Genomic DNA, 27,726 nt, shown 5'->3' with positions numbered 1-27,726 from the left:
TAACAGCTAGGGTGCCTGTAAATGTAGTTTTACATAAATTTGTGAAGGCATCAAAGGGGTAGAAAATAACAAAACAAGATCTGTGCTTTGAGACTAGTAAATACTAAGATTATCCGGGTCCTGTGGCCACAAAGGTAACACAGATTTCCTCACTGTAACTGTAAGTAAGGCATTGTTTCTGGAAAGGGGTGTTTGGACCTTGAGTCATGGGCAGCAGAGCTGAAGTTAATCCCAGAGCACTATAAGGTGGAAAACAGCTGGTGGCTGAAAGCAAGACTGAGGGAAAGAGAGAAGAGGAGAAGAGGAAGGGACAATTGACATGGAGAAAACTCATTCCCTTTTCTGCAGTTCTCCAGGCTAATCCGAAAGAACTTCTCTCTTCTGTTCGGCTATAAACGCATCCTCCCCAGGAGACTCTGGTCCCCGAAGGTATTACCCCTGCTGGCACTCAAAGCTAGTCCTACAACTGTCCCTTAGGAAGGGAGCCTTGTCAAGTTTTATGGCTAACAGAACATTGAAAGACCTGTGCGAAGTGGGGGAACCACCAAATCAACCTCTCAAATGTAAGGCAAAGGGAACATTTTAAACTCACAGTCCGAATAAACAAAAGCAGGTTACCTCCAGCACAATCTAGAGTCCCAGTCATGCCTTTTCCATTTCTTGGAGGATTATGTTTCTTCCTCTGTCGTTTCTCAGTTTTTCTCTCTATCCTCACCTCTTTTGTTTCGTCTCCCCTTGCCTTTAATGGCCATTAATTTGACTTAATTTTTATAGATTTTTTTAAGTTTATTTATTTTGAAAGAAAGAGAAAGAGAGAACGGGAGCGCATGGGGAAGGGGCAGAGAGAGAGAGGGAGAGAGAGAATCCTAAGCAGGTTCTGCACTGTCAGCATGCAGACCGACAGTGGGGCTCGAACCCACGACCCATGCGATCATGACCTAAGTGGACATCAAGAGTCGGACGCTCAACCGAGCAACCCAGGCACCCCAAGGCTAATTTTTCAATACTCCTTTCACATAATAACTAAAACATAATGTTCACGCTCATGGTGACAAGCCTGTTTAAAATCTTTCACGCGCCCCATTGTATATACCATGAAAGTCAAACAGAAGAGTACAGAAACCCAAGAGCCCCAACATCCTGCCCTAATTTGTCCCTCAAATATCCTACACGCAATCAAACCAGACTGCAGACCGTCTGATGTTACTTGAATGGTCCACGCAGTCCCACTCACTTACAAATAAGAAAATCTTAACCTCTCTTCAAAGCCTAAAACCAGCCATCGCCTCTTCTATTAAGCATTGCTGCTTTCAGGAATCAGAACTCAAGTTTAATTTTGCGTACACAGCACCTTTATGCGGATTTGCACATTTATTTCCCTTATGATCCAGCAAGCAACTGATAAACTCAGAGGATAAGACTTATCCTAGACATAGTCACATCACACACACACACACACACACACACACACACACACACAGAGCTTAGTATCTTACCCTGAATATAACAGATGTGTTTTCAGGAAGTATGAATCTGAAACTCACTTTTCAAGTGTTTCAAGGTTTTCAGTTTCTTTTTTTTTTAATGTTTTAATGTTTATTATTCATTTTTGAGAGAGAGAGAGAGAGAGAGACAGAGCATGAGTGGGGGAGGGGCAGGGAGAGAGGGAGACACAGAATCAGAAGCAGGCTCCAGGCTCTCCAAGCTGGCAGCACAGAGCCCGACACGGGGCTCGAACCCACGAACCGTGAAATCATGACCTGAGCCGAAGTCGGACGCCCAACCGACTGAGCCACCCAGGCGCCCTTCAAGGTTTCCAATTTCAATTTCTTTCCCCCAAATCTTACGTTTGAAAGTTCCTGTAAGCTCTGATTTTTTTTTTTTTTTCCTATGTGCTGGTGCCCGAACGAAGGGAAGAAAGCCAATCACCCTTGCATCCATGTTTCATAATATGACATCCTAACATTCTGAGAGTTGCACTGTCAGTATGCATTATCTGACATATTATACAATGAAAAAGGTTACTACGTATTCAATGACTCTTTAAAAATCTGTTTGCATTTTACGAGCCCTAATGGTATCTGCAGGTGGTTGAAAAGTAAAGATCGTGAGAGTCTGGTCATTCCACACACAGTGAGGTGTGGCTTGGTCCCCAGTGTTAACCCAAGGACATCTTGCAATAATTCCTTCCCTATTCTCATCCCCTCAGACCGCGACCTCCTACTGTGAAGGTCAATCAAGCAGCTATTGCCTAACTTCAAGCAGCCAACTTCACCTCCAATTTGCCCTTGAATGAGGAAAGGAAAAAAGTCCTCTCCAACACCAAACCAACAGCAGTATCTCCCTTCCCATTAGATGTCTCAGAATATACAAAAATTGGACTGAAATTGGTTTGAAGGTCTCTAAGCCAAATGCCTGAGAGAGTAGAGATATTTATAACCAAAACAGGGCTTAGGGAAGAGGAGTCAGGTTTGGAAGGAAGGGCATGGAGTCAGTTAGGCGGTCACTGACTCTGAGATGTTTGCGTTGAGATGTCGAGGAAGCAACTGGAAAGACAGGTGTGGAGGTCAGTGCGACTGGAGACAGAGATGTGACAAACATCTGGGAAGCACACAAAACTCACAGGAGTGGAAGAGCCGCAGGTTCAGAAAGAGTTCAGGAAAGAATTAGAAATGCCAGATTTCAAAGGCAATTGGAGAAAAAGGAATTGCAAAGGCAAGGCATACAGGAGACCAAAGAGTCAGAAGGACACTAGAATTTCCTGAGCACCACCAGAAACTTGCCTAACTTCAAGCAGCCAACTTCACCTCCAACTTGCCCTTTAAACATGGGACCTCATTTAACCCTCCCCGTGTGCTCTCGACACGGCCACTGTCAGTTCGGCCACTGTCAGTTGTACCCACCGTGCATGCAAAGCACCTGAGAATTTCAGTGTCCAGTGCCACAGGTCAAATGCTATATATATTCATCGTGGAGGAAACATGAAGGAGGTAAAAAATTAGAATTTCAAACAGTCAAGGAAGGTGTCAGGGAGGATGAGGTCTAGCAAGAGGCTGGGATTGTCAACGTCAGAGGTGTTTGTAACCTTTGAGAACACGTGGCGTGGGTAGAAGCTTAACTGCAGGAATGGTTCAGCTGATCAACCACAAGGAATCAAAAAGTTAGCTGACAACCCCTAGGCAATGACTAACCTAGAAATTATATAAAGACGACAGATTGCTATTACAATAAAGCTCAGGGAAGCTACTGGAATTAACCCCGCCCCCCCAAAATATCCAATAAACACCCACCCAAGAACATGGTTCAAACAGGGTCTTTCCCCACTTCATTTACTTGTGTTCCATTTTCCTCGCATCTTCCCTTCTGAGAGTTCAATCGCATTCTTAATATCTTTACTTAGAAGCCACTACCCCCCTTGCTATAAATTAAAAGTGATAATAAAAATTAAATCCTAACCATTACTTTTTAAAAAAAACTGCCTAGGACCATCTAGAATTTGAGAACCTGGTTAATAGCCTGAGTAATATGAGCAGCAAAGTTCCTGGGGCTCGGAAACACACTTTTGCTACTTTAACTTAGAGTTTGAGAGGTCAAACTCTAAGAAGTGTGAGTTAAATCAGTGAATTTACGGATTAACCAACTTACTGAATAAATACTTTTACACATCTAGCGTGTATCAGTGAGTGTTCTATGTTGCTAGGAATAAATAAAAATTCCTTGTCAATTTGGTGGGGAAAGAGAATAACACAGACATACATACAATAAAATAAAATAAAATAAAATGAAATACTCGAAGTATGTAAACAATGGTAGGTGGTTAGAAGTGTTTTGAAGGGGCAATAAAAAATAAGATGCATTTCAATTGAGAAAAATGAGACACCCAAACAATGCTTGGCTTGTAGAGGGCAGTGAAATGTTTACTATGTGGTAGACTGGAGGCCAGAGGCAAAGAGAATGACTCTAGAGCAAGAGGCTTCTAGACATTCCTGTGTTCTGCCCCTTGACAGTTACCACCCTCACTCCTTAGTATCCGTACTCCACAATCCACAGGGGAGCATGAAACCCATCAGATTCTGCCCGAGTGGACTTCAACGGTAGGCTTCTGGCTAAAAGAAAGAAAAGCAAACCTTGAGAAACTAGAAAAAGTATGATCACCTATGCACTATACTCAATAAGGCAAGTGATAAATTAAATGATCTTTCCTCCCTATCTTTGCAGGTATTTTTGCCAAATCGAGAATGAAAATGCGGGGCAATGTTTAGTCCATGCTGACTCGTGGTATATATATCTAGAAGTCATTATGACCCACCACGTTAGGCTTATAACCAGCCTTATATGAGAACGAACATTACCTGGGAAGTACAATTGTCATTACCTGTGTTAAATGGAAAGGAAAACTAGAAAAGATAAGGAAATACGGTCCTAGATGCTGACCTTTCAGAATTTCCCAAAGGCTCAATTATCTACATAAACTTTAAATACAGTTGACCCTTGAACAACGTGAGGGTTGGGGGGGGGGGGGCACCGCTCCCCCTCCCCTAAAAATGTAACTGCTGATATCCTACTGTTGACTGGTAACCTTACCAATAACATAAAGGTCAATTAACACATATGGTGTATGTTATATGTATTATGCATTCTTACAATAAAAGAAGCTAGAGAGAAGAAAATGTTATTGAGAAAATCACAAAGGGAGCTCCTGGGTGGCTTGATTTCAGCTCACATGATAATCCCAGGGTCGTGGGATCAAGCCTCATGTTGGGCTCCATGCTGGGCGTGAAGTCTGCTCAAGATTCTCTCTCCCTCACCCTCCACCAGTCCCCTGCTCGCATATGCATTCTCTCTCTCCAAACTAAATTTAAAATTTTTGAAAAATTAAAAATAAATTAAGAAAATCGTAAGGAAGAGAAAACATATTTACAGCACTGTACTGTATTTATTGAAAAAACTCCACGTGTCAGTGGACCCGCACAATTCAAAACCATTTGGCTTAAGACCAGCTGCATATCCTGATGGCTTGACTTAAGACAAGAAGGCACAACATATAAGAAACTTGTGGGGTGTCTGGGTGGCTCACGGGGTTAAGCGTCTGACTCTTGATTTCAGTTCAGATCATGATCTCACAGCATGGGGATTCGAGCCCCTGATCCAGCGCTGTACTGATGGTGTAGAGTCTGCTTGGGATTCTTCCTCTCCCTCTCTCTCTGCCTGCACTCTCTCTCTCTCTCTCTCTCTTTCTCAAAATAAATAAATAAACTTTAAACATTAAAAAAAAAAAATCTGTACTTAAACTTCTGAATACTTGCAACATCTCAAGTATCAATTCAGATTACTACCACCCCGATCAGTCACCACATAAGAGATCTTCACTCGCATCCAAAAATCCAGATTTGATGAGATCGCATTTTATGGCTACCGCCAATAAATTAAAAATAAACACGCTCATATTTAAGGTAGGTGTTGGCTCAAGTCAGAGATTGAGAATGCCGTTTTTAAAATAACAACCTTATGTATTTTTATAACGCTTTAAGTTCCCCAAAGGGTGCTTATCTCTTGTCTCATTTACCTGGGATAAATGCTAGGGAGAGGGGGAAAAAAAAAAAAAAAAAAGGAGGGCAAATTTCCTACATCCATAAATATATAATTTTATAACCTTCTGAAAGAGTTGACGACTTTCAATAGTCACCAAATTACATGCCCATGATAGAAATTTCTACCTCATAAAAGAATGTGATAAACATTGATGATGGCAACTAGACCGATCAGTCAAGCGAGGCGGCATTCACCAAGGCCTCAGGGCAAAGCTTGCCGCCATCGGTCCCCCTCCCCCTGACGTCCATTAAGCCCCCTGAAACTTACCACTTAGGCGGATGCAAACCGGCACCGGCCTCAATGTACCACGTATATATTAAGTTAAAAGGTTAATTTTCTGACTCGTGGTCTGGATATTAGAGCTGTGAAGGAAAACGAATCATCATATGCTCACTAAATGAGCTTTCAAGTGAAACAAGACCCCGGGGCGGGGGGGGGGGGGGGGGAGGAAGGGATATGTCTTCTCTGTAGTTCCATTAGTTCCAGCTATGGGGATGCTCACTGGGGACACCTGAGCCGCCTTCCATCGGGGGCGGTGAGGCCAGCGGCCGACGTCAGGCTGGAATGGCACGAGGGAGCTGCCCTGTACAGTGACGTGGGGGACTTAACCCTCAGTTGTGTCTCCTCGGGGAAATGGGGACGTTATGTGAAGACCAATGAGAGACGGGCCACACAGGACTTGGCCTAGCACTCAAAATGTACTGCCATTAGGTGGCCCTGAGGTCCTCCCCGGGAAATGTAAATGTGGATCCTATACCCTCCGCATAGAACGGGTTCCTCCTGAAATAAGGATTCCCCTGAAAAGGTGTTGCCAAGAAAAGAGGTTCGGGGTGGGCAAGGAAGAAAAATCCTATTGAGTAGTTTCAGGCTCCGTGTCCCCAGTAGGGCGGGCTATTGCCTACGATCCCATCTGCAACTCTGAATTAGACCCTGCTTTTTCCTATTTGATTTTCACCACGACAAAACAAAGGTCCAGCGAAGGTGCCAACCAGTTAAATGGCCAAAGCAGGAGGCAAAGTGAGCTTTACCACATCCCAAAAATAATTACAGCTAATGTTTATCGGATGGTTATAGCTCAGCGCTTAACACTCTTATAAATACTTCAGATGATCTTACAAATGAGGAAATACATTACCTCTATTTTAAACTAAGGAAACTGAAGCAAGAAGGGTCAATCAGCTGGTTGAGAGCACATGGCTACTGGGTTTTGGAATCAGTGTCTGGACAAAGCAGTATAATTCCAGAACCAGGGCATAAAACACAAGCATGCCTCCCGAGTATCTGTCTTTCCTCTCTAGGTGCTCAGGGACTAGGGTCCATGGTCAAGAAAAATTCACACACACACACACACACACACACACGTGTTTAAATTGAGAAGCGGTCTTCAAGTCCAGTCTACTAATCTGTCTTAGAACAACACAAAAGAATAAACTAGAACGGTGTGGAAGTCCAGTAAATTCACCACCGCCCACTATTCTTGGTTCAAAGGATTTATATTAATAAATATGTTCTATTCCTCCATGACAAGCATCTCTGACTAACGTCCATGTGCACCTGCCCAGTGCCTCATGGGAAAACAGAGAGAGAAAGGGAGAAATGCAAAATATGACCCTGGAAAGAGGTAATGGAAATGAATAGACACATTCTGCCAAAGTTGCCCTGGACAGACCTTCACAATCTCCAGATTTAGAACAATGACTCAGCCCCATGGGATGGAGGGGTCATAGCATGATGTGAAGCCGTATCACTCCACCCTCATTCCCACCTAGATATTTACAGCCAGGTGTGGTGGCCCCCAGCCCAGACAAGAGATCCTCATGGGTCTGCTCAGAGTCGTAATATCTAGAAGCCCATTCTTTCGCAGGACCATCTTCACAAACCCTACATAAGGATTCCGCTCAAAGTAGGCACGGGTCAGTCCTGCAGATGGTTTTTTTAAGTGTATTTATTTATTTGGAGAGAGAGAGCACGTGTGCGTGCACATACAAGCAGGGGAGGGGCAGAGAAAAGGAGAGACAGGATCCCAAGCAGGCTCCATACCATCAGCGCAGAGCCCGACTGGGGGCTCGAACTCTTGAGCCAAGATCAGGAGTCGGACGCTTACCTGACTGCACCACCCCGGTGCCCCAGTCCCGCAGATATTAATGGCTTACATTTCCCCCACAACGGCCCTATGAGGTACTATTTTCATTACCTTTTTACCAAAGAGGAAATGGGAGCACAAAAAAGGTGAAGTTGAGGTGCCCGGCATCTGGCTAAGAATGGGTATGGCAGGGTTTACACTGAGGCTGTCCGACTTCAGAGTTCTCGGTGCTGCCCTGCCAACCCTTCCTTTTATTTTTTTTTTTTTAATTTTTTTTTAACGTTTATTTATTTTTGAGACAGAGAGACAGAGCATGAACAGGGGAGGGGCCGAGAGAGAGGGAGACACAGAATCTGAAACAGACTCCAGGCTCTGAGCAGTCAGCACAGAGCCCGACGTGGGGCTCGAACTCACGGACCGCGAGATCATGACTTGAACCGAAGTCGGACGCTTAACCGACCGAGCCACCCAGGCGCCCCGACCCTTCCTTTTAATAGTCCTCCCGCTTCTGAGGCTCATGAGCAGAGACAAAGAAATTCTTTCGCGTATTAAAGTTGTTTATGTATCTTGCCCAGGCCTCATCTCCACCCAACAGGACTCCCCATTTCTCCTCCCCTCCCTTCTCCAAAACCTTATCTGTTGTTTAAAACACAGAGCTATGCCTGTCCTGTTCACTCTTGTGTAAATCCAGCAAGATTCCTGATATAGAAGCCTGTAATCCCTAGTAAATGTCTGATAAGAGTCTCTTAGGTGAGAGAGTAAACATATTAGCTTTAGAGGAGAATGTACCCATCCAGTTAAAAATAAACAGGCTAAAGAAGAGAGAGCGCCCGGCATGAAATAGCAAATAAAATAATCCCAATTTCAGGCTGGATGACCACCTTAACAGAAAGCACGCATCAACTACACGGATGCATTAACAACAACAACAAAAATCAAACAGACAATCTTTGTTTTTACCTGCCTGCCCATCTGCAGCTTCCAGCCACCTTTGCTCACTCTGTCCATATTCCCCCTGAGCCCACAAGGTCAAGCCTGAACACCTTTTTCAATTATAATGTTATTAAGCTGCTTCTTGCAGGGCTGATCGACAGATCACTTTCATAAACAGCACCTCATTTAATAAACTGAATCGTCAACACAACGCAGAAAAGTAGGAGTTCTCCCATTTCCTGGATTAGGAAACAGCTTCAGCGAGGTTGTCCAGCCAGCAGAGCAGGAACCTGATCTGATTAGAAGAAATCCAGTGCTGCTCCTGTGTCACCCCCTCCGAGGTGGCGGCCACACCTCTCACGGCTTTCCTCTTCTATCTAGCTTGCTGCTCCTATGCTCTTTGGTGCCTTCCCCATATGTGCTAGACCCCAGAATTTAAAATAGTTTTAAGCAGTCGTGTAACTAAAGGCATGCTCTTAGCCTCTGTCAGATACAGCCCTCCGAAATAAACAGAGAATCAAATTAGAATGTCCAGTCTCGGGGACGCCTGGGTGGCTCAGTCGGTTGAGCGTCCAGCTCTCGATTTCGGCTCAGGTCATGATCCCAGAGTCGTGGGATCGAGCCCGTGTTGGGCTCCATGCCGAGCATGGAGCCTGCATAAGAATAAGATTCTCTCTCTCTCTCTCTCTCTCTCTCTCTCTCTCTCTCTCTCCCTCTGACCCTCTCTGCACACCCCACTCATGCACATGCTCTCTCTCACACACAGATAAATCAATAAATCAATAATAAAGAAGAACATGCAGCTTCAAATAAATTAAAAGCAGAGAGTACAGGGGTGCCCGGGTGGCCCGGTTGGCTGAGCGTCCAACTCTTGATTTCGGCTCAGGTCATGATCCCAGGGTCAAGAGATCGAGCCCCGAGTGGGGCTCTGTGCTGAACATAGAGCCTGCTTGGGATTCTCTCTCTCCCTCCCTCTCTGCTCCTCTCCCCAGCTCTCACACTCCCTCTTTTCTCTTTAAAAAAGCAAAAACACAAACAGGGGCACCTGGGTGGCTCAGTCGGTTAAGTATCCATCTGACTTCAACTCAGGTCAAGATCTCACGGTCCGTGAGTTTGAGCCCCGTGTCGGGCTCCTTGCTGACAGCTCAGAGCCTGGAGCCTGCATCGGATTCTGTGTCTCCCTCTCTCTCTGCTCCTCCCCCACTCACGCTCTGTCTCTCAAAAATGAATAAACATTAAAAAAAAATTTTTTAAAAAGCAAAAAACAAAAAAAGAGTTTAAAAAAATTCTATTCATTTGCCAAAAAAAAAAAAAAAAAAAAAAAAAAAGAAAGGAAAAAGAGATACCTCAAGAATATACACAGTATATTAACAGTGGTTCTGTCTGAGTGATAGGCTCATGGGTCATTTTGTTCACTCCACTCCAGCACTTTCTTTATGCTTTCTAAATTTTCTGCAATTAGTATATATTCCGCTGCTTTGGCAGGAGAAAATTATCTAAAAAATCGCTAAGCAAAGAAAACACTAAAATGAGGAGTCTCTTGAGGAAGGACAGAAAGGGACAGCGGTCACCGAGGGTCACTTTTGCCGGGTCCGAGGGAGCCACGCGGAGCTGGGGGTGAAGGCGGTCACCACCATCCACAGAGCACAGGGGAAACTGACCAGAAGGCTCCCTCTCTCCACACGGGGACCGTGACTTCTGGGAAACAGCCACCCCTCCCTGAGGGCGGGCAATCCTTTCCGCCTCTGAACACCCTGACTTGTGCCAACCAGAGAATGCCTATCTTCTAAGACAAGTTTGCAGACGGTCTGGATCTGGGATGAGGAGTTGAGTATCCTGTAGGCAGAGCTAATTTTTTTGACCTACCGCTCGGAGATCCCCCCCGGTATCAAATCTCTGACTCAAATTCATCTCCAAGATCATCACACGCTACCTTTAAGCCTAGTCTTAGAGCAAATTTTAATGTTTCGTAGCTCTGCGGTAACATCCCTGAATGTGGCATGAACGGTAAAGGTTTGTAGGCGCGACACTTGGAGCTTTGACACCCAAATCGAGCGCCCTTTTTTTCTTTTTTTTTTTTTCTTCAGTTGGGCAAACCGTCAAGTATATTTTCCTCAACGTGAAGACAGAGCACTGGAAACAGAAAAGGTGTTTTAATGTGAGTGTTGTTTTCACACGAGGAAATCCGACCTACCGCAAAACCAAGCTCGTGAAAGGGGAGAAAAACGGATTCAGGAAGTGAAATGATGTCCAGTGTTATGCTAACTGAATATCAAAATAATAAACACCAAAGGCACACAGGCCAGAAGGAACAGGTAATAAATCAAAATCCTTGGGGGAATGGGACCTCATTAGGCTTGAAAGAGGGACCAGTGTTGCCCAAACTGGTTATTAGCACAAGGCCCTCGCTACCTCCCTCCTTTCCTTCTTCCTCTTTAAAAAAAAAATTTGGGACCAAGGCCATGTCTTTTAAGACGTAATTTAATTCCTTTCCTTATTGTACATGCCACAGCAAGTTGCCATCAGCTGTTATTTGTTATTGAGGATCTGTGTAAACACGAAGGCCAGGAGACTGACTCACCCATCAGAACAGGAAGAGAAAGGATGTGATCACACTGTTACTTTCAACCGCCTTCGTCTTAACATTGTCCATCACAGAAGAGATGGCAGTCGACATTCCCTAACGTCCTAACGTGAAGCGTTTGAGCCCATCGGGAAGCAAATTCTAGAATGGAACAATGTAGCCGCAGGTTACCACGGTGGGCTCGCAAACTCAGGTTTGGGCACCTACCTGTGCCCGGTATGGCACTAGAGTGATTCTGCCACCAGCAGAAGAGCCCTGCGGGGCTACCTGGGGACACGAGGACCCTGCACATCCTTCGGTGGAACAGCGCAACCAGCAGGAAAGGCTGCTATGCTAGGAATCCTTGAATATGTGGGCTGACGGCTTGGTGTGTATGATGCGGGAATGGGACACACAGGGAATTCTGTTTTCCAGCCCCACTGGGTGTGTCCACAGCCCCGTGGAGCCAGGAAGGGAAGAATTACCGCAGGACATTGCGGTCTGCAGGAAGGCAGTTCCTTTTGTTGTCAAAAAGCAGCACGTCCTGGGGCGCCTGGGGGGCTCAGTCGGTTAGGCGTCCACTCTTGACTTGGGCTCAGGTCATGATCCCACGTTTCGTGGGTTCGAGCCCCATACCTGTCCGTGCAGAGCCTGCCTGGGGTTCTCTCTCTGCCCCTCCCCGCCTGCTCGCTCTCTGTCTCAAAATAAATAAATGAACTTGAAAAAAAGGCAGCACATCCTCCCCTCTGCCCAGATTACACGACTCCCCTGTATGGTGGGTAAATCTGATTCTTTAAGCACTGCCCCCCGCCCCCCAATGCCAAGTATCCTGGAAGTCCTTCAAATACGGGCTGGAAGTGGCTGAAGACACAGTTGACACCTCAAGGGCCTGGGAATTAATTTACTAAGGCTAATTTACAGTCACTCGTTCATCCCAGTGCACCCAGCTAGAGTCAGGTTGAGAAAAGAATCGGATGTTAACTGGACTCATTGCGGTGATCATTTTGCAACACATTTTGCAACACTTGGTTGAGCATCCGACTTCGACTCAGGTCATGATCTCGCAGGTGACGAGTTCGAGCCCCACGTCGGGCTCTGTGCTCACAGCGCAGAGCCTGGAGCCGGCTTCCAATTCTGTGTCTCCTCCTCCCTCTGCCCCTCCCCTGCTCACGCTCTGTCTCTCTCTGTCTCTCAGTAATAAATAAACATTAGGAAAAAAAATTCAAATATCGAACCACTATTTTGTATACCTGAAACTAATGTAATGTTGTCACTTACACCACAATAAAAAGAAGCATTTAAGAAAAAGAGAAAAGAATACTACTATTTCAATTGCAGCAAATCAATGTCCTAAGACCACTCGAGAAAGCAAGGTCAGGCAAGAAGAATTACCAGAAAAGTCCAAGAAGGGCTTCTGACCATGCTTAGTATTGAAACTGCAAAATTAGAAACACTTTTAAACTTCCTCTCTGAAATCAACTAAACACGAAAATCCAGTTGGAAAATGTTTACACGGGCAGATTTATTACTCCAGTATAGATTAATAGATTAACCACTTCAATGCCTCCAAAATACTGATCATTTCTCACATTCTTCAAAGCATTAGACCTGTTTCTGCTTGCAGAAGCCATACGTACTTTTTGAGCTGAGAGTCAGCTTGCCTGGGACTCAAAACTCTCTTTCGACTAACTTTTGCCGTCTATAATTTTTACAAAGTTCCTGGCACTCCTCAGGCAAGGATTTCATAGCAATCACAAATGGAAGTAGACAAACAAAAAGACATTCTAATTCAAGACTGAACCATGAGAGAAAGGAAAAATATGCAAATTTACTTCCTATACAAATAAGTCCTTTTGCCTTCCAACTCAGGGCTGATTCTGGATGATATCCCTTTCCTTCTTTGATGTGCACGAAAAGCGATTTTTGTTTTGTTTTAAGAACAAAGGTAATATAAATAGGATAAGTTACATCCATCTATCTGTATCATGCCAAACCTGGGCTAAACAATTGCTGTGTTTCTAGATACAGACAAAAATATTTTATCTAAATGTCTATTTTATTTTTTACATTACAGCTACTCAAACCCAGTCAGAATTTTTCTTTGGGTAAAGGTCATGGCTGGATTTTCAGAGACTTCAAATACAAATGTTTGCTTGAAAGAACGGAGAAATGAATGAAGAGATACCACGTGCTGAATTTCCCAATGAAAATGCGTCAGCAGTGAGAAATTCTAAATGCATCACTGACCCTTTTCCCTCATCAAGGGAGTGACCTGTGCTCTTTCGAAGGGGGCTGACTGAGACAAAGCAAATAGACTGGGATGTTTGCAAAGTTAATTTCAACCATGGATCAACTGTCACAAAGATATTTAAATTTATCCTATTGTGGGGCACCTGGGTGGCTTAGTAGGTTGATCCTCAGACTCTTGATTGGAGCTCTTAGGAGCTCAAACTCTAGGGATGGAGCCCTGAGTCTGGCTCCATGCTTAGTAAGGATTCTCTCTCTCTCTCTCTCTCTCTCTCTCTCTCTCTCTCTCTCTCCCGCCCCTCCCCCCAACATGTGCTCTGTTTCTCTCCAAAAAAAATTAATTATTTGATTATTTATTATAATATACAAAGTATCTTACTTATTTATTTATCTTATTGCAAGATAAGAAAAGCTGAACAGTTAAGATTTAACAATCTTGGGGCGCCTGGGTGGCTCAGTCGGTCGGCTCAGGTCATGATCTCGCGGTCCGTGAGTTTGAGCCCCGCGTCGGGCTCTGTGCTGACAGCTCAGAGCCTGGAGCCTGTTTCAGATTCTGTGTCTCCCTCTCTCTCTGACCCTCCCCCATTCATGCTCTGTCTCTCCCTGTCTCAAAAATAAATAAACGTTAAAAAAAAATAAAAAAATAAAAAGATTTAACAATCTAGTTATTGGCCACTTTAGTTTGCTAAGTAGGCGCATGAATGAACTAAAATCCCTCATTATTATAAGGGTAGAATATTAATTTCCAGTTCCTGCTCCAGGAACCATTTTGAGCCATTTTGTGAGCTTCCAGGGGATAAGCAAACACTCAAAGTAGTCATGTCAAAGTTGTCAAATGTCTCTGAGCCACACAAACAACCTTGGCATAGGACCCATGACAAAGTTACATTCAACAATGTGCACGCATTATAATAAACCCATTACTGATCCAACCCTCTACATCTCCAAATACTGGCATCTTTGCGCTCGAAATGGGTTACCACCAATCATGAGCCTGGTCTGGTCTGCCTTTGACTTGGTTTCTCCTTTCCTGCTTGTTAGAACGCTGGAATGGGGAAATGGAGGTAATCCTTTCCCTGCCCCCACATCTGTATCGGTGAAGAATACAGATGTGCACATGACGAAGGGAGTTGATGGTTGAGGGAGGAAGACACTGTGTTCAGAGCATAAATCCAAGGGTGTGTCCCTGAGAGAAAAATGTTGAAACCCCGGTCTACGCCCATCTGTGACTCCTAAAGTCAACACAGCTTCCAGACACAGAGGAAAGCACACTGAACGAGTTCCAGGTTATGGCGTTTCAAAATATATGCAATAACGATGGCACCTGGGGCCGTGTCCCTTCCAAAAAAAAAAAAAATCAGTATGATTTCAAACACATCCTGGCAATTAGTTTTGTGACAGCTACGTCAAAAACATGCCTTTGAGGTAGGTGTCGGGAGGGACACTCTCTCCTCCACGAAAATCAGAACAGCCTTCCACAGGGCTATCACTTTCCAGACTCTGCCAACGTGAGAGCCACCCCAGAGGTGTTAGGGCAAAAGCCCCTCGGTGGGACCGCCTTTTCCCACACCTCTGTGTCACCACATGTGTCTCCGCCCTAAGTGAGTAAAATGTACGTTCACAAGAGTCCTAAGGAGGGCACCCACTGCTCTCTACTGCTGACTGTTCAGCCTGTCTAATCCGGAAAGCGGAGACTCGACGGCAAACGTCAGTCCAAATGCTTCCCTTGAAGGATAGCAGCAGACCCCATTTTACCTAATTTCTTTACAAGGATAACTAAAAGGAAGATTTGAGAATGGCCCACAAGGAGAAGAGCCTGCATCCCGCTTACCACAGAATGAATTTATGCAAAACAGACTTCCAAGAAATAAACACATCACCGGTGATCCAGCCACCCACAAGCGACTTGGGAAATTGCTCCGTTCCCAGCTCTGATGCTGGCCTGGATTCTACTTCCATTTATTGGTCTTCTTGGCTAATAATCTACATCCAGCCCTGCTCCCAACAAGGTTTCTTTTTAACCAAATGCTTGCTTAACTCAAGAAAATTCTGATACCTTTTATCTACAAAAGCTCCGAATTCTAACACTGGAAAGGACCTCCCTCCTGGAACATTTACGTCTTGCAGGTGCCTGAGGGCCTGAAACGACCTTCCTCCCCGGTTTGGCAACAGTGTGTGGGGGGTGGCGGGGGGAGGGATTTCCCTAGTTTTTAGAGAGAAGAGAACAAACAACCCGCAAGCTGTGATTCCCCCTAGAATCCCTAGTCCCCGCGTTCGCTCTGAAAGTCTTAGTAGTTGATAATTTGCCTGGGTCTTCTTTTTTCTGCTATTTAGTTGATAACTGTTTAGTTGATTTGCAATAATTTTATGCCTATAACCCAAGTGGATAGCCTTTTACTTCTGTGGAGCTGTACAGATTACTCCTCCTCCCCTCCAGAAACAGTTTCCATAGAAAAGAAGCCCTGGGGCGCCTGGGTGGATCAGACAGTTAAGCGTCCCCGTCTTACTTCTGTCTGATCTCGCGGTCTGTGAGTTCGAGAACCACCTCGGACTCTGTGCTGACAGCTCAGAGCCTGGAGTCCGCTTCGGATTCTGTGTCTCCCTCTCTCTCTGCCCCTCTCCCGCTTGCTCTCTGTCTCTTAAAACTAAATAAACATTAAAACAAATTTTTAGAAAAGAAGCACTCGTGTCGCTCCAGCAGACAGAACTGCTTCTCCCTTAAGCATCTACCTGAGTTTTATTTTTATTTGTTTTTTAATTAACTGGAAAGAACGTTATTCAGAGCACCCAATCGAAACATATGTGGAACCGGCTGAATTCTACCTGTCTGGGATTGATCTGATTGGCCTAGATGGGTGCTGGCCCTGCACTCTCTTGGATCCACAGGCCTTTCTATTCCTACCAAGTTAAACAGAAACAAGCAACACGATTACCTCCCTTCAATCTTGTACTTGGTGGCAAGGGGGCCAGCAACTCACTTTCACCTCCGTGTCAACCAGGCTTCTCGGTGTGGGGAGCAGAGGGGCTCACAGTGGAGTCCAAATTCTATTCTTCCACCTACCAGAACCACCTGGGGGCTTGTTAAAAATTCAGGTCACAAACTCAAAACTCTTGTGTTGAGTCCTTAAAAATGTGTATTTATAGGGGCGCCTGGGTGGCTCGGTCGGTTAAGCATCCGACTTCGGCTCAGGTCATGAACTCACAGTCCGTGAGTTCGAGCCCCGCGTCGGGTTCTCTCGGTGCTGACAGCTCAGAGCCTGGAGCCTGCTTTGGATCCTGTGTCTCCCTCTCTCTCTACCCCTCCCCTGCTCATGCTCTGTCTCTGTCTCAAAAATACATAAAAGCATTAAAAAAAAAAAAACTAAAAAAAAACGTGTGTATTTATAGCAAACACCCCAAATGATTCTAACGTACAAAACAAGGGTTCGTTTTGAGAACACTCGGGGTTCATCATCAGGGGGAAAGCCCAAAAAGCCATCATCCTCCACAGAGCATTATGCCCTTCTTACAACTATGCAAAGTAACAACCATGGGCCAACCTTCTAGGACAGTTCCAAATTCCAAATCTAAATAAACATCATCATTTGCTTAGTGCCCTGAACTACCCATCTACAAGGTAATAAAGCATCAATCACACCAAACCGAGAGCATTTTTTTTTTTTTTTAACTTTTCCAACAGCTGATTTGTTATTTTCCCCTTTTGCTTAAATGACGCCATAACCTTCAGGTCAACTTTACTCTGAGGCTTTCCTTATCTTTCTTCTGCATACCTAAAGTGGCAGAACAAAGATTTTGGTAAACATTACAAATCTTGCTATCGGTGGCACCTTCCCTTCAGTTGGATGAAATATCTAGACTCTACCGAGATCAATGGCTCTCAATAGCCAGAAGAGAGCAGGCAATCAATGAGTATTTGAGGAATGAGCCAGAGCCAGAGAACAAACCCCTCCGCTCCCCTTCAAAGTCTTCCCCAAATCCAGTCTCCTCAGCCTCTGAGGAAGACAGCACTGTTCCCGGCTCAGGGACGCCCATTCCTCTTCCGTCCTCTTTATTTACCCACATTTTATTGAGTTCCTCTCTTGCTTGGAAGCCTTCCCAGATAACTCCGGTCAACATGGATGGTTCCTTCCAATCTCTAAGGAAACAAGATTTACTATCCTCTCACACGTTTGGACACTGAAGAGCTAAAAGGTATTTTGCAGACGACTTATCCCAGCTAATTATTTTCTTGACGGGGAAACTGATGTGAGAAAGCTAAGGAATTTATCCACGGTCAGATAACTGGATATTTTCAGAAGAAATTAGAGACTCAATGTCTTTTCACACTGAAGGACTCTTTCTCGGGCAGAGCGTAAGCCTTCTGGGAGCTTGGACTTCAGATGAGAAATTGTTTTTAATAAATGTTCTAGTGCTTACGCTTTTATTGACGTCTGACCATCAGAGTACTTTCCGTAAGAGGGTTTACAGTAGAGCTTTGACTTTCTTTTTTTTTAATTAAATTTTTTTTTTAATGTTTATTTGTTTTTGAGAGAGAGAGACAGAGCATGAGTGGGGGAGGGGCAGAGAGACAGGGAGACACAGAATCCGAAGGAGGCTCCAGGCTCTGAGCTGTCAGCACAGAGCCTGATGCGGGACTCGAACTCACAAACCGTGAGATTATGACCTGAGCCAAAGTTGGATGCTCAATGGACTGAGCCACTCAGGCGTCCCTAATTGGTTTTTAATGTTTGTTAATTTTTGAGAGAGAGAGAGAGAGAGAGAGAGAGACAGAGCATGAGTGCAGGAGGGGCAGGGAGCGAGGGAGACAGAATCTGAAGCAGGCTCCAGGCTCTGACCTGTCAGCACAGAGCTCAAGGTGGGGCTTGAACCCACGAACCGTGAGATCATGACCTGAGCCCTAGTCGGAGACGTAACCAACTGAGCCCCCCAGGTGCCCCTAACTGTGACTTTCTTGAAAGCTATGTCCCCAAATCTCCACTAATTCTGAAATTAAGAAGTCACTCTATAAGCCATATTTTGGCTAATTCCCTTATCTCTGAAAGGGGGTTATTATATCCCCAGTTTAGGATGACTGAAATGCAAGAACATGTATCAAATCAGAAAAACAAAGATACACTGAAAGGAAGCAAAGAATCTTGGTTAAGATGTGAAGTCAGTAGCCAGACTTCTCCGGTTGAATCCAGACTTTCCATTTACTAACTGTAACTTTGGGCAAATTGCTCTCCTTGTCTGAGCCTAAATTTCCTCATTGATGCGAAGATAGTAACAGTCAACCCTTCACCAGGTTGTGGGGCTACAAGGAAATACGGAAAGTCAAATGCTTAGCAGAGACCCCAGTTCTCGACAGGTAGGTGCACAGTGACCTCCACACAAATGATTTATAATTTTGTTAACGTTTAGTTATTTTTGACGGATAGAGACAGAGCGTGAGTGGGGCAGGGGCAGAGAGAGAGGGAGGCACAGAATCCGAAGCAGGCCCCAGGCTCTGAGCTGTCAGCACAGAGCCCCACGCGGGGCTTGAACCCACGAACCATGAGATCATGACCTGAGCCAAAGTCGGATGCTTAATCGATGAAGCCACCCAGGCAGCCCAACAAATGATTTGAATTAATGCCAGAAAGTAAAAAAAAGATAGACCACTATACGCCACGAACCTTTGCACGCATTTGTGCACTGCTGTGAACACTCATGCACGCTTTCATTCACTGGGTCATTCATTTCAACAGCAACTACATGTCAGGCTCAGCTCTAGGCCGGGAGGATTCGGCGGGAACCAAGGAGGCCCCGCCTTCACGCACATTGCATTGTGGTTGACAGATAAATCTAAAAATGCCACAGACCTACCACATCTTGATTCCATTGATGCCACCAACTTTCCAAATATACTTCTTTTGAAGCCGCGTTCAAAGCAAGTCAAAAGTTACTCTCGAAAAGAGTTTGTTACTTTGCAATCATGCCTCGTTCTTGATTCGAAAGAAAGCAAAATTACACGGCACGCTTGATCTTTTCACTGATCGACAACCCTGTCTACGATTTCCAAAACTTAAATCCACCTTCAAAAGCAAAATTGCCCAGTGCTAAGCACGTTTGAAAAGAAGGCATTAGACCGTTTGAAAAAGGCAGTTCCAAAAAGGTTCCAAAGTCGTGGTGGCACTGTAAAGATTCTAGAAAACCATCAAGGTGACCACTTTCAGGGATTCGTTTGCATGAAAGACTCTGTATTTGCTCTTAAAAAAAAAAAAAATTGCACTCCAGACTCAGACTTTTGTGCAAGCATTCTGCTCAGTGAAACTGAGTACTGGGCATATGGCAAGCACGAAATTAGTTATTTATTGAATTGAACCAGAGCCTAAAACATACTGGCATGAAATAGATGTGTGGTAAGGTTGTAAGTCTTCTGTTCTAAGACACAAATGAAAATCTCCTTAGGGATACAGCTCTACCTGTAATTTATCTCTGCATTATTCTTGTGTGTAATATTATTTTTGGCATGTTAATGCCTTGTCAAAGAATTCCAACCTGGTGACATGAGAAAAGCTGTATTTCATTTTGGAATGTAAAAAGTGTGAAAATCAATTGAATTATGTATCAACGACACGGAATAAGGGTAACCAGTATATTCTGGGGAATGTCACTTTTCCGGAATGATTAGCAGCCTGGAGCTATCAGATTAATTACTAGAGTTTTATTCTGACTATTATAAAATCAGTTGGATTTGCTGAAGGGAGATAAAGGCTCAAAGCCTCCCCCCCCCACCCCCCACCAAGAAAGAAAGAGTGATTTGCCAGAATCCACATAATTCAGATGATTAACTTCTTTTCTTGGCGCTTGACGGAACCCATGAGTTTATGCTGGCAAATAAAATAAGTCCTGAAAGTTGAAGTCACTCTTTGATCTAGTAAATAAACCCACGGAAAATTCAGCCTCAATTACACTCTTTAAATTGACGACATCTCCAGGATCGTAACAAGACGGCGACAAATACTGGTTTGTTACTGAAAACGCAGGATGCATGCTCTGACTGTGCTTCAAAAAATCAATGGACTGTTTATAAATAAACAAAATCACAATGACATTTTTTTTTTCCTTTCCACCTGTATTTATTCATTCATCTCAAAACTCACATACAGAGTGCCTGGACAAAATAGGACCCCCTACTTACCTACACTGTTTCAGGCACTAGAGAAGACACAAAGATAAATGGAATATAGATTTATCCTGGAAGAACGAAGATTCTGGCACTGAACTATATACAGCTATATGTAGCTGTATGAGTTGTTCCCCGAACACAGGGCCACAACAACCCAGGAGTAATAAATAGTAGTAATAGCTAATGTTATGTTTGAGTGACTACATGTTCCAGGCATGATTCGGGTGCTCTGAGAGTATTTACATGTCCAGTCTCCACAACAACGTGAAAGGATAGGTATCGTTACGATCTACGTTTTACAGGCGAGTGAACTAAGCACAGAGCAACAAATGGACTTGCCTGAAGTCAAACCGTTAATAAGGTGCAGGGAGCTCATCTACTAAGTCATACGCTGTGCCCTGAAAAGTCAGAACGTGTCGATAGAAAACATAAGTCACATGACGTAACGTACTCAAAACACCCACCGACGTATTTTGGTGTTCCGAAAGACAGTTCCAAGTGAGAAGAAAGTGCTTCTTCGACAGTGCCTTGAGGAATGTGTTCCACTGAGACAGGCAGGATGCGGGGCAGGTTGAACCATGGAAAATCCCAGCAGCTGAATGCAGTGGAGGAACCGTTTAGAAAGAGCTCGGACCACCTTTCCCTAAAGGGCCATAGGTGAGGACCAGTTGTTTCAAAGTACGAGTATCTGTGATCAGCTCTCACGTTTAGTAATATTTACAATTCCGGTATATCCATCTCCTACCGTAATTGTATATCCAGCGTCTATAACGAAGGCCGGGTAGGTCCGGAGGAGGGGAGCAGGTAGAGGAGGACAGATTTGTCATCACGCCCCAAAACTACCTCATTTATTAGCACTTGTCTATTTTTACAAGACACTTTTCTTAATTAGTTCCATAAATTCTCTCTGTTCACAGCAAAACATCCAGCTGCCGCTCTTGGGATTACTTAAGTTTCTGCGTGCAAGACAAAGCAAATACACATCCAACTAGTGATACCTGTAGTCAGTGAACAGAGTCATTTTCCACAGTTGTCTTCACATCTGACAGAAGGTGACCCGTGGTTGAATTTGCCCAACGCAACTGAAGTTACCAAACAGGTTATGTTTGGTCACCTTATTATTCTTCCTCTTTTTGTGTTGATCTGACCTTTTTAAAACTTGGTCTTCTAGTCGGTGGGCATACCACCAACTGTGTACCAACTGGTCCTGGTCCGCACAGGATGGGGGAAATAGCGAGAGAGTTTTTGTTGAATCTGTGAGTGGGAGGGGCAAGTCCTGTTGAATTATAATAACCTTAAAATTATAAGGGACCAGAGTTCATTATTCCAGTCTTCCTTTGCAGCGAAGGATACTCGCTGAAGCTCCTCTTCCTAAAGACTCCCTCTAGTTTCGGCTTAAACACTTTCTGGGGCAGAGGGCTTAACGGCTTATCTTTGATGGGTTGGCTGTCCAGGCTTGTAGAAACCTCACCGACATAGGCAGAGGGAGATAGGGGGTAACTGGAATCCAGAGGCACTAAGTGTATAGAAACAGATGTAGGGCCAAATTAGTGTCCCAAATCTTGCGGAAGCCAAGTCTTGATTTGGGACAATGTCAAACTCTCAGGACTCTGATCGAGAGGGTCGAGAACAGAAGCAGCTGGGGGCGGTGGGGGCGGGGGGCGGGGGGAGCCAAGAAGGTATCATATTGGAAGTCAGGTAGGCGATCCACATTCAAGCTCCTGATGATTCAGAGTAAGATTCTGTGAGATTGGGAAACAGGGTGGCAGCAGCCTAGGGGAAGGGAACGGCCGACTCATTCATAGAGGATTTCGGGATTACAGCCAAAGGTGCCGGTCCCAGTAGGGGCCTGGAATGCTGAGCTGGAAAGAGACAGGAGTAGTTACAGTTTCTGGGCCAATAAAGTGTGTGGGAAGCCGTAACACCACAGGCATGCCGATGCCAATATTCACCCCAAGCAAGACAGGAATGCAGTCTGCAGCAGCAAAATGAATCCCCACCCGGCAAGTAGGTGATTCTGAGGTCAGCAATGAACCACTTCCTTGGTCTGCCCTGCCAGGTGAGAGGAAAAGACAAGTCCCACCACGCAAGCAGAATAAAATCATTCTGTCTTTAGACATGTCCAGCGTGAAGCCAGAGAGGACAGATACCAGGATATTCCCGAATAGGACTTCAAGTTTACTCGGCGTGTGAAAATGTATCTCTGCATTTTCGAAACGCTCTACAATGAACAGTAATGGTTTCGTGAATAAGATGTGCTAATTCATTCAGTAGAAAAAACAATAGGAACATGGCTCTATATTTCATATTGCTAAGAGGGTAGCTGCAGGAAGCAGAATGAATGTGTTAGGTCCGAAGAAACGCATTCATGGTTTCATTGTCCGTGGAGACTCGGCGCTATTTCCAAACGGCAAGTCCCTCCAGATTAGGGCCAACATGTGTAGGATCCTCTCACTGAGAAAGAGAAGGCCAAGAGGATTAGGAGAAGGTGGGAAAGAACCGATGAAACAGTTTCCATATTCCGTCCACGCAACTGGAAAAATAACTTGCAAGGTGCTTCGTTTGTTTCAAAATGGGGAAGTTGCAAAATTGAACTGGATAATTAATATTTCATAGTGAAAAAGTGGGTCCCCGGAGATAACTGCAGGAACGCTAGCAGAGGCTCTTGGATGACCTAGTTTAAAGGTGTTCAAGCTCCGAAGTGTAACGAGATGAATTTTAAGGTCACAGAAACAATTGATTACACAGCAATCAATGCATTTAACTTCTAAAGAAGGGGAAATCAGCCAGTCCTACAGGGATTTGAACTCCTGGTTTCTACGTGTGTATTTTAAAGTCCACGCACTGTCCATGAAGTCATTTTCCTTTCCAGCCGGTGAAACCCTGAAGGCATTCTGTAAAACTGTAACGCAACGTTGTCTAAGCGATTACATAAAGACAATCAGCCCCATCAAGCTCTCTTTAACAATGTCTTCTTGAAAGGCAGCATTTCTCTGGGTTTTAAGAGCAATGATGCTCCTTAGCGAGGAGAAGAAAAAACTTACAGTAGATTTATAGGCAATAATTTGCATCAGGTGACTAAACTATATAATCCTTTATATGAAAGGTTATCCTTTACATTAAACGGTAACTGCCAACAGCTGTCACAGGTAGACAAAGAATCCCACATTTGTTTAAAACAAGCAGAAGTAATTGATTTTTAGCATGAAAAGAAAGGCTTTGTAGGCAAAAAAAAAAAAAAAAAAAGTTTTCTCACAGGCAAGTGGAATAAGTAAAGCTATCTCCCACTTCCGATAATGAGTTTTGCTTGGAAATTAACATATAATGTCCCTAGAGGTGCCCCATTCCTCACTGTTTGTTTCAAGCTCAGGTAAGCAGCATCTCAAATCTGAGCCTTTTTCACGAGGTGTCAAAACCCTTAAAACTGCACAGTGTTTCCAACCAACGATTATGAGAAAATAATTCAGGCTCGATTTTGAGATTTTGCTGTGATGATATTCAGGGCGATAGTATCCAAAAGCACCAAACAGAAAGCAACACATGTCCAGCTCAAGTAGGCGGCTGGCTGAAGAAACTGTCCTATGTCCAAGCAAGAGAAAACTCTTCTTTCTTGATCTGGAAGGATTTAATGGTCATGCTACATGATCAATAAATCTTAGTGTGTGTATATGTTGTAGATATCAAAAGAAAAAAGTCTGAAAGCATCGGAACTAAAACGCTAAAAGCATGATTCTCATTATGTGGCGACATTATAGACGATGTTGCCAGTCTTTTTTTTTTTTTTTTTTTTTTTTTACTTGCTTATGTTACTGCTTTTTTACAACTTGTGGATTTCTTGCGATTTTTTTTCCCAAATTTGATAACCTGTGATTCATCAGTTCCCTTGAACATGGCTTAAAACCATATTTAGACACCCCAGTAAGTGGTGTTTTCTATGCTATACCTGACAGCTATGCACATAATAAAGCCAGCACACAATTCATGAGAAAGCTATGTCAGAGTCTGGTGAAGTACCAATCAGCTAAAATTTAAAAAATTACTCTATTCTTTAACCAAAGACATAATACATGTATAATAAATGTAACACATACTATATATGGATCATATGAATTACACTGCAAAATTCAAAGTAACAGTATTTCCATTTCATGGATGAGGAATACAAGGGCTTGGAGAGATTACTTGATTTGTAACCATAGAACCCTGGTCACTAGGTCCCTAGTTCTAGGCCACCAAGCTGCATTGTTTTCCGGAGAAATCCACATAGGCATAGATGGATATAGAAAATAAACTCTGAGACAAGGTGACAGAAACATTGTAACAGACTGCCACATGGTCACATGTGTTTTACAGAACAGGCCGGAGACATGTTTCATCTCCTGTGATGGAATGAAAAGTGTCCTCTAAGGATTCATATGTGGAAGCCCGAACCCCTAGCGTGACTATATTTGGAGATAGGTCCTTTAGGGAGATAATTAAGGTTAAATGAGGTCATAAGGGCGAGGCCCTAATCCCACAGGACTGGTATCCTTTAAGAGAATCTCTTGCCCCCCCCCCCCCCCCCCCCCCCCCCCCCCCCCACACACACACAAAGGCCATGTGAGGACACAAAGAAAAGGCGACTGTCTACAGCCAGGAAGAGAATCAACCCTGACGGTACCTTCATCTCGGACTTCTGGCCTCTAGTACTGTAAGAAAATCCATTTCTGTTGTTTAAGCCTCCTTGTTGATGGTATTCTCTCACGGCAACCCAAGCAGCCTAAGGTATTTCCCAAAGGGTATGAAACAAAAGCCTCCGAAAAGCTGTTTTTCTACAAAGTCAAATTCAGAATTGAAAAGCAAAGAAAAATGTGATTGTCCTCCTTTCTTGGACCAACACTTTCATCCATTCATCCCTCCACGAGTATAAACTAAGGCTTCATCCTGCCACACCAAGCCACCCTCCCTTAAAAATTACCACATCCTTGGGGCGCCTGGGTGGCTCAGTCGGTTAAGCGTCTGACTCTTGAGCTTGGCTCAGGGCATGATCTCACCATCTCACCCACGGTTGTGAGTTCCAGCCCCACGTTGGGCTCTGAGCTGGCAGTGCGGGGCCTGCTTGGGATTCTCTCTCTTCCTCTCTATCTGCCCCTCCCCCCCTTATGCCTTCGTTCTCTCTTTCTCAAAATAAAGAACTAAACTTAAAAAAAATCTTTAAAACCATAACCACATCCTCTAGGATTTTTTTTTTTTTTTTTATCCCAGAATGAAATCACCATGCACTGAAGGACCAAGCCTAAAACTTAGAAGTTACTCAAAATGTTCCCTTTCACAAAACTCCTCCCACTGGTCGCTGTATCCATGAGGGGGTTTCATGCCATATGAATTTGCGCCTCCCATTGCCTGGCCCCAGTAGATGCTTAAGAAATGTTTGCAGTTGAAATCCTCTGTTGCTCAATACTCTGTTTAATTTTCCAAAAACATTCCTTCACACCTCATCTGCAATGATATTCAGCCTTCCCTCCTCCAGGACCTCACCGGGCTTTTTTCACTTATCAAAGATTATAAACAGTTTTACAAAGCCGCCTGCTCCCTCAGACTGTGAACTCTTTCGTGAAGGAAGCAGTGCGTAGAAAGCATGGAGAGTTCAGTATGTCCTGATGTGGACAGAGAGAGGAATAGTATATCCAAGGAGGCCAACTTTGTATGGGGGGAAACAGTTTGCTGAAACCCCAATGAATGCAATCCAGGACGAAGTTTGATCTTTTCTCGAAACGGAGGAGTAGCTTTGGTGGCTCCCGTCTTTTCCGAGTTTTATACTCCCTTTAGCGGGACAAAAAGGCAGGACTCTACAATGTCAGACTTCAGGAGCCTGTCCTTATTCATCTATTATATACTTTATTAATTTGAGCCTCAGTTTCTTCATCTGTAAAATGAGAAGCATGATCTAAAAATGAGATTCCTAAGGTCTTTACAGCTTGAACATTCCCCACTCCTTTTTTTTTAATGTTTATTTAATTATCTGGGGGGGAGGTGGGTGAGGGGCAGAAAGAGAGGGAAAGAAAGAATCCCAAGCAGGCTCCGCGCTGCCCCCAAGGTGGGGCTGGATTTCACAAACCGCAAGATCATGACCTGAGCCGAAATCAAGAGTCAGATGCTTAACCAACTGAGCCACCCAGGAGCCCCGAACGTTCTCCACTCTTAGGAAGACAGATGTCCCACTTCATTAAGCAACTGTATGGAACATGGTTTCTCTTTGTCTCTCTCAGCAACAGAATCCAACCTAGTGCATCATGCCATCAGGATAAGAAGGGAGGACCACGAGCCATCCAAGATGTTTCTGCTGCTTAAAGGACTATAAAGAAAGCTTTTGGGTAGGCAACTACTCAGCCTGGGCAAACACATTATGTTTTCTACGTGTGATGTTTGTGCAGAGAAAACTAGTATGTTAAAGTAATCGCCATGCTAAAGTAATGACCTCCTTTATTAATTAGGACTGCATTGCAAGCAAGAGAACACCTGATTCTAAATGGCTTGATCTAAAAAAAGGAAGAGAGAGAGAGAGAAAGAAAGAGAGAGAAAGAGAGAGAGAGAGAAAGAGAGAAAGAAACAAAGAAAGAAAGGGAAAAAGAAACAAGATTTTTTGTGAGTTACATAACAATTCAGGATGTAACTGCTTTTAGGTGCTGAAAGGTGAGCCATTTCCACTGAAAGCACAAGGTAGCAGCACAGTAGGGGGTCAGTGGATGTTGGGGGGGTGGCTAAAGGAATTGACAAATACAGGAGTCCCCCAGGAGTCCCCCTTACCCCCGGTTCACTTTCTGTGGTTTCAGTTACCCATAGTCAACCACAGTCCAGAAGCCGACGATTTCCCTTCTGTCATAAGAAGAAGGTCAGTAGCAGCCTAACGCTGCATCACAGTGCCTACGTCACTCGCCTCATTTCATCTCGTTGTGTAGGCATTGATCATCTCACACCATCACTCGACGAAGGCTGAGTAGAGTGCATTAAGATTTTTGAGAGACCGACCACATTCCCCCAACTTTCATTACGGCATATTGTTATAATTGTTCTGTTTTATTATTAGTTATGTTGTTAATCTCTTGCCGAGTCTAATTTATAAATTAAACTTTGTCATAGGTAGGTATGTATAGGGGAAAAAAAGCATAGTATATATAG

At 44.2% G+C, this 27,726-nt stretch overlaps 1 protein-coding gene across 6 annotated transcripts in view; it reads right to left on the bottom strand.

The window, feature by feature from the left end:
- The window catches only part of EPHA4 (EPH receptor A4), a 149,587-nt gene that overhangs the window by 96,934 nt on the left and 24,927 nt on the right, over nucleotides 1-27,726 (bottom strand). The window contains exons 4-5 of one of the 6 annotated variants that reach the window (XM_049615830.1): nucleotides 5,860-5,954; nucleotides 4,033-4,106 (exon numbers count right to left, since the gene is read on the bottom strand). The exons of 4 other annotated variants lie outside the window; for them this stretch is intronic. In XM_049615830.1, the coding sequence (XP_049471787.1) occupies nucleotides 5,914-5,954 (41 nt within the window). In that variant the 3' untranslated portion in view covers nucleotides 4,033-4,106; nucleotides 5,860-5,913. Of the gene's footprint in view, nucleotides 1-3,891; nucleotides 4,107-5,859; nucleotides 5,955-27,726 lie in introns of those variants that run through there. One more of the 6 variants, XM_049615829.1, reaches the window with a different exon arrangement.

This window comes from Panthera uncia, assembly GCF_023721935.1.
Source record: "Panthera uncia isolate 11264 chromosome C1 unlocalized genomic scaffold, Puncia_PCG_1.0 HiC_scaffold_3, whole genome shotgun sequence".
Classification (NCBI taxonomy): domain Eukaryota; kingdom Metazoa; phylum Chordata; class Mammalia; order Carnivora; family Felidae; genus Panthera; species Panthera uncia.
The sequence above is the reverse complement of the archived record's forward strand: the minus strand, read 5'-3'. Positions and strand labels throughout refer to the sequence as shown.